General features: G+C 38.6%; 1 protein-coding gene across 1 annotated transcript; it reads right to left on the reverse strand.

Moving 5' to 3' along the window:
- Window positions 1-3,202: 3,202 nt before the first annotated feature.
- On the reverse strand, window positions 3,203-4,686 carry LOC127624541 (putative nuclease HARBI1). The gene is made up of 3 exons (XM_052099316.1): window positions 3,980-4,686; window positions 3,583-3,821; window positions 3,203-3,318 (listed from the first exon to the last, which is right to left on the reverse strand). The coding sequence occupies exons 1-3, from the start codon at window positions 4,684-4,686 to the stop codon at window positions 3,203-3,205; spliced, it is 1,062 nt and encodes a 353-aa protein (XP_051955276.1).
- Between the last annotated feature and the right edge of the window lie 7,963 nt (window positions 4,687-12,649).

The following is a 12,649-nucleotide window of genomic DNA, read 5'->3' on the forward strand; positions in this document are numbered from 1 at the left end:
ATGTAAGCTTAGTGTAAACTGAGGACAAACTGATAACGCATAGGTGCAATTAAACTTAGTGTGACATTTTTGGTAATTAATAAATTGTCATTATTTCATGTAATTATAATTTTACCTTAATTTATTTCTATTTTATTTTGCATTATATTAAATACATCTTTATATTATTGAATGTAAATATTTTATAAATTATTATTATATTTATAAATTCCTACCCTGCCTTTTCATTTAATTGGATGATTGTATTATTAGTTAATTATTCAGTTGTTGCTTGACTTGACAGATGCTACTATTGTTAATGCCATTTAATCAGGAGATATTTAGTAAAGATGTTTTAATTTACACCACATCTTGTAACATCTTGTGTTTTCATTTGAAAACTCATCTTTTTCTCTCCGTTTTGGCCTTCCGTCCACACTAAGATGGCGTTTTTATTTGCGAAAAAATAGCTTTTTGAAAATGCACTACAAAGTAGATACATTTGAAAGCGCCGTTTTCGCATTGTAGTGTGGAATGTGAAAACGGATATATCTGAAAATGATGATGTATTTGTTGTCATGTGACGCAGTCATGTGATCTATCCAACCAAAACAACCGAGATGGTGGCCCGTGTTATAGCGGTGCTGTTGTACTTGATACTCACTTTGATAGCATTGTTAAAAAATAAATGTTACTTTGTACAACCATCACAATGTGTTCCTTCAAAGGCGAAGGGAAGTTTACTCTGAATAGATGTCTGGCGACGGAACACGAGGACAATTGCGTTTCAGACCATACATGCAATGGGGATTATCCGCATGCACAGTAACATGATTTAAGCGTTTTCATATGTTTCAGTGTGGACGAGCAACTTTTGGAAAACGCTTGAAAACGCTAGTGTGGACGGAGAGCATTTGAAACGAAAAAGCTGTTTTCAAATGTATCCGGATTAATGTAGACGTAGCCTAAGGCTATCACGACAAAAGAACGAACGACTAGGACAAGAAGATACCAGAGGTGAACTCATAGTTTGTCCTTGGCTGCATTATACATTTTTCCTTATTGGTACTATAATAAATATTTGCATAAGTGGATGTGTTGGGGGGGATTTGGCTATTGAAAATTTTACATTTTAATCTAATTCTGCTCAAATGATCGAAATTACTTGAATAAAGATTCGTTCATTTTGCTGAATGAGACTCAAAGATTCAAGTCAGTAAAATGATCCGATCTTCCCAACACTACTGCTGAAGTCTTAAAGTAGCCGTGCATCTTTTGCGACATGAGTGTTCAGTTTATGCGATTGGCCAAATTACTGATCACCAATCAAGTCATAGGACGTGAATATCGTCTGATACCGATCTGTGGCCGATCGATCGGATCATCCCTAATTGTAACTGCATGGAAAAGAGCAACTAGTGCAAATGTTTTAAATTTCTCCCTATGTGTTCCAAAGAAGTTTGGAACCAAATGAGGGTGAGTAGGCTAAATTATGACAGAATTTTCATTTTTGGGTGAACTATTCCTTTCAGTGTAAGACAGCCAAAGGAGCATGATTTTGCTTTCCCTTTACTCCTTGTTCTCCACTTTTGTCTTCCCTATCTCTGTCTGTTTCTTGAAGAACATGGTGCGTGCTGCTGTTCTCTTCTTCTCTAGTCTGTTCACTCTGACAGGGTGGTGTCACTGAGGGGGATGTTGAATGTCAGCACATGGACAGACTTACACTCCTCAGCATGAACACAGTCTTTCATTAAAGCTAGCACAAATCTGCCTCACCATCAGCTCATCTTCACTCCCACTCTTGCTCTCCGGTTGCCTCTCTCATTCCTTCTCACCTTCACTTTCTCTCTCTCTCTCTCTCTCTCTCTCTCTCTCTCTCTCTCTCTCTCTATTTGTCTATGCTTCCCTCTCTTTCTTTAATGTTGGTAGAAATTTTCCATGCTGACCCGTATATGCTGGTGTGGTGGTCGAGCAGATTGAGCAGCACAGCATGTTGTTTGCCATCAAATTTTAGATGGTCAAGTTGGTTGATGAGCATGGTCTTTAATGGCCATGTGATGCTTGTTGACCACAGTTGTCTTACTGATCGGCCGAGTAAAGAAGCCTGATGGGGACACCAGTGCAGCAACATCCCATGCAGTCTATTTTACAGTTGCCCCAAAAACACTTTAGCCACACTTAATAATGGATAAATGACTTTGCATTGTATGGCAACATTTTGAATGGTGACCTGGGCCCGTATTCCTAAAGAATCTAAGAATCCTTTTAGAAAACTCTTAATTTAGCTTAAAAACTTTTACGTAGGAGTCTTAGCTTAAGAGTGATTCAGGACTGATCTGAGAGCAACTCTGAGTAAGGAAAAGACAAAAAATTTCATCTTAGTGAGGAGGCGGGGCTGACCCCGTTGCTATGTGTGACACAATCTTTTGAAGACTCTGATTGGTTGGTTGTCCAAGAAGGGGAAAAAAAGAGTTATTTTAAGTATAGGGTCTATTCTAAGCCTTCACTTTGAAATTAAATGCGTATTTTTTCCTATTTGACCATTCTCTCACACACACACTATATATGTGTAGATAAATCCTTTTTTTTAAATTATTTACCATGCTGTTAATTTCCTAAGTTATTTGAGTGGCTTAGAATGGGCCGGGTGTCACAGCACGGGACAAGAAGCAGACGTGGGAGCGTATAGCACAAACTATTAACGGTTCATTGCCCCTGCTTGTGCGCACCAGTTAAGACTGCGAGAAACGTTGACGTGTTGCAATCAAAAGCCAGAGAGGAAATTGCAGCACACAAGCGGGAGTCATCACGCACAGGTGAGTGATATAACACTTTTTTTTTAAACCCCTGGCAAACTTATCTCAAACAATTATATGTATACTGTACATGTGGTCCATTGTATTGTTTTCTAGGGGGGGGCACCTGCTAAACAGCTGTCCCAAGTAGCCCAAACCGTGTTCAACATCTTTGATCACTCTGAAACCAGTATTACCGGTTTGAAGGAGGGCATAGACAGCTCAATGATTCAGCTGGTAGAACTACAAAAATTGTAATTTTAATAAACCAACAGCCAAGTAACACAATATAAAGACACATTTTTATTTAACATAGGCAAGGCCATTTCACATATTTATATCTGGCATTCTTTGAACTGAAAAAAAAAAAAAAAAAAATTAGCCTAAATTTATTTAAAATAACAGAGATTATAGTATGTTTTCTGCTCTCAGTAGCACTGAGCCTTCAGCAGAGGAATGGGGACCGTCGGCATCGCAGATGTACGACCCTCAGCCCGAAGCGCCTCATTCCCTGCCTTCTGTTGCAGCTGCTCCAACACCATCCCTAATAGAGAAAAAAGTGGAGATGGAGATGTATGTCCTAAAGCAGCAGAAAATAGTACTCCATCTACAGGAGGAGTACTACAAACTAAAAATTGAGCTACTCAAAAATAAAACGTATAACAAATAATATTTTTTGTGTGTCTTCATAATATCTTTCTAATGAAAACGTTGGCTAAGGTGCTGTTTATTCACGATTTTTATATTACATTCACTGTTACTTACATGAAATGCAAATTAGTAAACTGGGCTCTGTAAGGATTCCCACTTTGGGACAGATCTCTCCCTTGTGGAGGGTATTCTTCATCATCCTCTTCATCAGCCCAGTTGTCCGTGGGAGGGTCTGCAATTTGTCTAGCTTTACAGATGTTATGAAGCACTGCACAGGCTGTTATCACTTTGCAGACCTTTCCTGGTGCCAGTCGCACCTCTCCATGTAAAATGTGAAAGCGCCTCTTTAGTTGACCAATACCCCGCTCAACTACGGCTCGTGTTTTCTTGTGAGCTCTGTGAGTTAATGAAAATGAACAGAATTCAGTTGATATTTTCAAAATATAATGGTAGGTTATTTATGGGAAGTAGTGTAGCCAACAAATACTAAGCTACTGCAACACATGTGTTGTTGTTTAAGTCCACACACATTAATTGTATGTTATCACTGTTACCTGTTGTAATTTAGCTGTGACCCCTGCTCAGGACGGAGGTAAAGTGTGAGGAGCCATGGTTTACAAGGATAACCACTGTCCCCTAACAAGTGGCAATATGCTGGAATACGATGTCCTTCAAACAGATGTCTCAGGCCACTCTCCGCCAGTATCCTGGCATCATGTGTTGCGCCGGGCCATTTTGCAACAATGTCTAAAATCGTATAATCTGCACTGAAAACAACTTGAACGTTTATGCTGTGGTACCTCTTTCTATTAATATAAACGTCCTCTTCTTTCGACGGTGCGATAATTCGGATGTGGGTTCCATCTATTACTCCGACAACACCAGGGAAGCCTGCTATATTGACAAATGCAGTTTTTTGAGCCTGCAAGGTGGGAATGTCCAGTGGAAACGTGGACACAATAAGAGGTTCTGAAAGTGCTGTAATTGTTTGTGTGATCACTCTGCTTACAGAAGGTTGTGACAGACCCAAATCATCACTGCTGCATTGTTGCATTTTCCCAGTTGCCAAATATCGTAATGTAGTGATTACTTTCATTTCTGGCATTATGGCATTCCTGCGCTGTGTCGGTAATGTTAGCGCATCTCTAATAAGATCAGTCACAAACATGATCCCTGCACGATCTAATCTATAGCGTCTTAACAACTCACTGTCATCCACTGTCTGCAACACATTTCTTCTCTCTCTTCGTCTTTCTGCCATTTTCTCCTCTGCTAAAGAAACTCTTAAGCCTCTTAAAAGTCCTTGTCCGTGCTCCTAACAATTTTGACCTTAAGACCTCTTTTAAGGGTTAAGATACTCTCTGAATTACTTTTTTCTTTACTAGGATTTTTTCTTTAATTTTAGTAGTAAACGCCCACATTTCTAAGAATTTTCTTAGAATTTTGTCACTAGGAGCTACTTTTTGCATTAAGATTCTTTATGAATACGGGCCCAGATCTTTGAAGGCCGAAATGGCGGTATGAAAGTTAACAGTGCTGGGAAGTAACAGATTACATTGAATCTGTTTTATGCAATCAGATTACAACATCAAGTAATATTAATTGGAATAAATTACATTTGAAAATACTTGTAATTAGACTATTGTTACTTTTTGTAGATTACATGATTACATGTTAACAAGGCAACAACAGTAAATTGTTAATTTATTAATGTATTTATTGATCATCCTAATCATTTTCTTTTTTTCAATCTTCTACATTTTTCATTCTGAATCAGCACACTGCTGATATACCTTCAGTATGTCTTCAGGTGTTTTCAGGAAGAGAAGGGGAAGGTTGTGTTTATAGCACACAGTACTGATACTCGCTACTAGCCAGCCAGGTGAAGATGGAGCGGTCTGCCTCAGCATTTAACCACTGGATATAGAGATAATTTCATTTTTAAGAATGAAATTACACCAGTGGTGTGCAGCTCACACATTGATCTTAATTAAAAGGATCTAGTGGATGCCATCTCTAAGGGTCCTGCCTGCAGGGTACATGATGCAAAATGTGCAGAAATATGAAATAAAGCCCATTGCTCTACAGTTGCTGCTGATGCAGTGGAGTGCGCTGCATGAAACTTGACATTAAACTTGACAACATTTTTCCTTGTGTGACTCGGTGGAACTATACTGTTAAAACATTCTGCTCTTTTAGAATATTCTTGCTGTTCAAAAAATAACAACTTGCACCACTAGCTTTGGAGTAGGGGATGGACTATCAGTAAGTAGTAAGGGTTACAAGTATTTAGATGAAAGCTTTGACTAAGCAACATCGTTGCTGTTGATTTTAAGGTCATTCATCTTCGTAATGTTGCTATTGTTTTATGCACTTAAAATTAACTTCCTGTCTCAGTAAGGTCATTGCTGTTAGATTTAAAGTTTGTTTAATTCATGTAATGTTTAATGCACTTTTCTGCAGTTGCAATTTAATGCAATTTCTTCCTCTTTGTAATTTAATATGTTAAAATGATTATCCTACTCAAATGCATGGGACATAAAATAAAATAGAATTAGGTTGAAAGTAATCCAAAAGTAATCAGATTAGATTACCCAAAAAATGTAATCTACGAGATTATATTACTGATTGCATTTTTATTTATTTTTTGTCATGTAATTTGTAATCAGTGTCTGACTGAAATTCACAATTAATCTGCCCAACACTGAAAGTAATCTATAAAACTCCAGTGGTTAAATCCATAACTTCTGAAATGATATGATAGGTGCGGGTGAGGAACAGATCAATATTTAAGTCCTTTTTTAACTGTAAATCTACATTTTCATGGCCACTTCCACATCCTGGTGTGGAAGTGACTTACACTTTCACATTCAGCCACCTACTGGTCAGGGCTGGTCAAAGGTGGAGATTGATAGTAAAAAAGGACTTTATTGATATTTATCTATTTCTCACACCTATCATATCACTTCTGAAGATATGGATTTAACCACTGGAGTCATATTGATTACCTTTATGAAAATTTGGTAATTCTTTGACATTCTGAATTCTGTTCACCATTCATTAGCATTGTGAGGAACAACAGGGCTGAAAACTCATCTAAAAAATCTTAATTTTCTTTCAAAAGAAGGAAGAGAGTCATACACATTTGGGATGGCATGAGGTTGAGTAAATGATGAGAGAATTTTCATTTTTGGGTGAACTACCCCTTTAATGCAGGGCTATAACCACCATAGAAATGGAGGTGGACATTTCCTCTCTAATATTCAGATTATTAAGAGTTTTTCATTGCCAAAATCTCAGAGTTTTAAATGTAGTCTGCTGCATCCCTCATATGGTAAAAGCGTGTTTGAACCTGAAGTGTGCCCATCCCAATCCTTCCTCTTTTCACTGTCATTTTCTGTCATCGCTGTGCTACCCTATTCATGAAAAATAGCACAGAGGCCAACAAAATATAATTCATAACAGATCATCTTTCCTCTCCATCAGTTTTCCAGTCTGATGGCTCACTGAAACTTTTCCTCCTTGAAAGTTTTTGCTCAGCATTGTCTGCGTGGGCTGTTACTTGAATCGAACGAGAGAGAAGGAAAGAGAGATAGCTCAATGTTTCCTCGAGGAGCCTAATGCTGCTTGTGTAGCTAATAGTCCAGAAAAGGCGGCATCGCATGCCCGAGCTGGCACTTTAAATTATTCATTTTGTGCTGTGGCATGGGTGCGGCGAAAGCAGCGGCGCTCAGCCGATACACTGCCGCTCATAATCTCTCGCTGTCCATGGGAGCAGAGACGAGAACTGGATTTGAGCAGCTGCGATGATTCCCAGCAGGATGGCGCAAGACTGCAATGCTAGAGCGTGGAGGAGGAGGAGGAGGAGGAGAGGAAGTGTGAACTCAATAACTCAATTTGCAAGAGGATTAGAGGGCAATTTCAGAGTGGAGGAGTGGAAATCTTTGTATGTGTAGGCCGTAGTTAGGTTAAAGAGATAGTTTACTTAAAACTTAAAAATGTCATAATTTACTCACCCTCATGTTGTTCCTTACCTGCACAGCAAAAACATTATTTTTGTCTTGTTTTCCAGTAAACATATTTAAACATTCTTAAAATGTGATTTATTTACTTGACAGGCAAACTGGCATAAGTTTTTAAGTTTTGTTTTGAGAGAAATCTAACTGAATTTAGTGAGATTTATGCTTTAAACAAGAAAAACTGTTTTCCAATGGGGAAAACAAGTTTAGTTTCTTACCCCATTGGCAAAATTGGCATTTTTCTTCTTGTTTTAAGTCTAAAGTTGACAGAATTTTCAGATTTCTCTTAAAACAAGACTTAATATTGTATGCCATTTTTCTACAAGTAAATTAAACACATTTAAAACAAGACAAAAATACATCTTGAAAACAGGATATGGCAGAATGTTAGTCTCAGTGGTCATTCACTTTCATTGGACCTTTTTTTGTATATACAGTGATGATGACTAACTGCAGCCTGTGCCAGCCAGACTTCTCTTCAGTCTACTACGATGGACTTCACAAAGGATGAATTACCTCCGAAGACATGGGATACTTCATGTGCCACTGTCTGAACCTTGGTTTATTATCTGCCATAAGCTTCCAGCCAGACTGCAATGTCCCTCACTGAATGTTGCCTGTAACTTCTTGGTCAAAGGACTGACTACAATCTTTTAAAATGGAGTACATAGACAATTAATTAACTGCCAACTACAACCTTCATCAGCCAAATAACAAAGGGTTCTGCATCTATGTGCACTTCCAAAGTTAATACAGGATGGACTTCAGAGATTTTGTCACTAATTTTACAGTTCATACAAAATAATTTTGTTTAAACATTGGCCCCTAACATTTACTTAGTTTACTCATCTAAACCATTACTTGCTCTACACATAAATAATACAGGAACAACATGAGAGGTGAGTAATTTATGACAGATTTGTATTTTCTTTAGGGACTAAATCAGAATTCCTATACTGGCATAGTATGTACTGAATTCGATGAGGAATTATATACTGGTAATGATGTATGCAGGTGTGTAGTGTACAGTACAGTAAATTAATTCCTTTGACCTATGATATCTACTAACCACAATTACACAAGCAAATCCCTTGTTAAACAAGAACAAGTACAATTTAACTTTCTTGGTACCTATAGTGCATACACTCCAAAAGAGCTTCCTCACCAAGGCTCCTCCAGTCTTAAGATACAGTACATCATCCAAGTATTGTTCAGCTACTAATGAATACTGAGTATACATCCTACTATTTTGAAGTACTGATTTTTGTATGCATATTCGTGAAGGTTGGTTGATAGTGTGCAAAACAGTGAATTAAAATGCAACCTCATTCTCGTGTAAATTATTTGACCATAGCAACATTTTTGCTCAATTGTATTTTTATATAACAGCAGTTCTGATGTGAAATTTCCACTGAGAGGTGCTAAAAGCAACTTACATGTTCTGCCAAACAAATGATGTTTTTTAAGTTAAGGCTCTAGTGATTTTTAATCAGCAAAACCTACCTACCTACCCTAAACCTTAAAACTAAACCCAGAGGTGCAAAAACCATATATGCATGGTATGCAATGCATAGGGGCGCCATGTAAATTGTGGCACCAGCGGCTCACTAAAGGTGGTGCATTCGGCCTTGTCGACCCCTCGAATAACACCCCCACCCCCAGCTAAATACTTCTAATGGATGGCACTCAACCCAAACCCCAAATCATAAGGTAGCATTGTGTGAGTAAAAGTGCAAAAAGTGTTTATGAACAAATAATTTGCCGTTTCACTTGTGATTTGTGTGAAAGTAAATGAAATACATTGTCCTTGTAGTGCCTCTAGTATCAGTTTCAACAGTAATTTTCAACGAGTCACGTAAAAGCCATTTTTTATGTTTGGTAACGTGATTCTATGACACAAGGCTGTTACAATGGGCAATAATACAGGAGAGAAACTCATGAAAAAAATAGAAAAATGCCTTGGTGTTTCAATTTATGCAAACTCACCAGCCTTTCTACAAAGTAGGAAATGGCAAAAGTGTGGTGTGAGCTTCTCCTTTTATTTTCCTCACCTCCTTTACTCAGTATTTCAGTTTATCACTCCTGCTCAGACACAGTAAACAACACCATAAAGCAAACAACGAAAAACAAAGAGTAGCTTCAATGCGGCCCACCTACCACCCCCGCACCTAAGGACACTTATAGGTAACTTTCATTTTAGCCTTGTGACTTCATGCTATAAAACTTAACAGGAATTATATAGATTCAAGTGTGAAGACCATCTTCAACACACATACACAGGCACATATATACACACACTTACAGGCTGACAGCAGCTCTAGGAACAGGAGGACGGACGTCTGGGTCTCTGGGAGCCAGACACACACAGGTGATAATTAGAAAGACAAAAGTGTGTGCAGAGGGTGCCGGGTTTGACACAGCACCCTCAGGCCCACCGTTGACAGGATAAAACGCAGTGTCGATGCCTGCCAGAACTTTCCATCTCTCGATCAGGGACAGGCAGACAGAGAGCCTGCAGACAAGACAAAAGTTGCCTGAGCTAATGCTAATAAGCAAGCTATCAGGTAGCCTACAGTTTTACTCTAAAGTCCAGTCAGCAAGTCAGTCCACTCAGAGGCCATCTTGGAAAAGTCTCTATTTCTAGTCATACTTGCCTGATGAATGACCAAAATCTTCAAAACTGATTGCCAAGCTGTTTTAGAAACATACAGTACAATGCTAAAGTCTTAGGCACATTAGATTAATCACAAAAAACATAGGGGTTAGTTCACCAAAAAATGAAAATTCTCTCATCATTTACTCACCCTCATGCATCCCAGATGTGTATGACTTTCTTTCATCTGCTAAGTAGAATAAACACCAGGTTATGCTTTTCCAAATAAGGTGATAGCTTGTTAAATGAACGACAGAGACTTGTTTCCTATAGCCGCCATGTTGTATGCAGCGATTTCTCCCAACTCGCAAACTCCCAATTTGCCAACATAACCTGGAGAGAGGTGAAAAAAGAAACCATGAAACTATTTTCCAGTGAATTCACTTACGAGAGGTAAAATAGATTCCCTAAATGACGATAATGGTAAATAAGCATCTTGAAAGATTCAGCAGCAGCTGCAGCGATTGTTTCCTTCAGCAGAAGCAGCCCTAGAGAGGGAATTCACCAGAGAGTAATTGGAGCATGAATTTGCTCATTTACTTTGACTTAACGAAGCAGGCCCGTGTATAGCAGCACAGCGCTGGTCCTCTGATAATAAATAATGAACTGTCAATTATTCACAAGACTTTTAGAGCAATCTGCAGTGCATTACCAAGTATGAGGTGCCCCTAGGGACATTATTCAGAATTACCATGCACATACATGTACTTTTCCTCTCACATACACATATGAAACCAAATTCATTCACATACTATAGTGAAATGCTCACACACATACAAGTGAAATGCTTTTACAAACACAACTGAAACGCTCTCATACATACAACTGAAAATATTACGCTCACACACACAACTGAAATGCTCACACACACACAACTGAAATGCTCTCACACACACAACTGAAATGCTCTCACACACACAACTGAAATGCTCACACACACACACAACTGAAATGCTCTCACACACACACACACAACTGAAATGCTCTCACACACAACTGAAATGCTCTCACACACACAACTGAAATGCTCTCACACACACAACTGAAATGCTCTCACACACACAACTAAAATGCTCACACACACACACAACTGAAATGCTCACACACACACACACACAACTGAAATGCTCTCACACACAACTGAAATGCTCTCACACACACAACTGAAATGCTCTCACACACACACAACTGAAATGCTCACACACACACACAACTGAAATGCTCTCACACACAACTGAAATGCTCACACACACGCAACTGAAACGCACTCACACACACAACTGAAACGCGCTCTCTCACACACAAGTGAAATGTTCTCATACATACAACTAAAATGATTACTCTCACACACACAACTGAAAAGCATTTCAGTATGTTGTATGAAAGCATTTCAGTATGTTGTATGCAAGCATTTCAGTTGAAACGGAAGGTGGTTAAAGTACCCACTCCACTCCAGTTGGTGGCAGTAGTGCACCTCAAGACGAATAACTAGAAGCTGTTGAAAGAAAGCATATAGGCGGTGGGCCGAGTCCGTCTATCTCGTTTAGTTTTTGATTTGATAGTTACCCAGCAGCTGTCTGGCAAATTTTTTTTATTTGTCTGTATGAATAATTCACAAAAAGATTACCGATTGTTTCCAACGCCAATTGTTGCACATTAAAGTATAAAAATAGATTTAATTTCGCTAGCTGATCACAAACGTTGGCCGGAGTGAGATCCAATCAACGCTTGTGTTACCTTGTTGAATTGATTTGGCCAATCACGTTATTCGTTGAACCTGCGTCGCGTGACTCGCGTCAGTCTGAAGCCAAATGAGTGTACAACCCAACCTGGAGAGACCGGTGTGTCTCGGCAAGACAACGTCAAGGTAAGATTTGTTTTACAATGATTATACACCCCTATATCTTAATGCTTTTCATATAAGTTGTATTTAAGACTGCAAGCTATACTTCGTCGTGAATATATGCATTGTCGTTGATGAGAACAGTAGCCACGAAAGAATGTTGGTAGTGGAGCAGTAAAGCTAGGTCTAACGGTATGTTGCTTAGGCTAATCCAAATCATTCGGTACATACACAATGAACTAAGCAAAGAGTATTCAAATATGGGATAATTACGGGTAAATATTTAAATGGGAAGACAGTAGGAAATAATTTGACAGGTATGTCAAGGTTGGATTGGTTTATAGCAAGCTACCTAGGCTACAAGTAAGCTAGACTAATTATCAGCTAAAAAGAGTGCAAAGCAAAACAAAGAAATTATTTCAAATCAACTTTATAGTGGTAGTCATGGAGTTATATAAGCCATTTATGGTTGATCGTCACAGTTCATACAATGACACAATTCTGTGCATGGTAGCTTATGTGATTTAAAATTATCTAGTAATGTGTGCTTTCTGTGTTTATTTATCTGAATATAATTCAGTTGTTTATCTAACACACAGACACGGACAGGACAACATCATATCTCTCCACACCCAAATGACTACAGAGGTGATCGTTGACAATCATCACATCAACAGCACCATGAATGGAGCAGGTCAAGATCACGGAG

Source organism: Xyrauchen texanus, chromosome 31, assembly GCF_025860055.1.
Source record: "Xyrauchen texanus isolate HMW12.3.18 chromosome 31, RBS_HiC_50CHRs, whole genome shotgun sequence".
In the NCBI taxonomy this organism is placed as follows: domain Eukaryota; kingdom Metazoa; phylum Chordata; class Actinopteri; order Cypriniformes; family Catostomidae; genus Xyrauchen; species Xyrauchen texanus.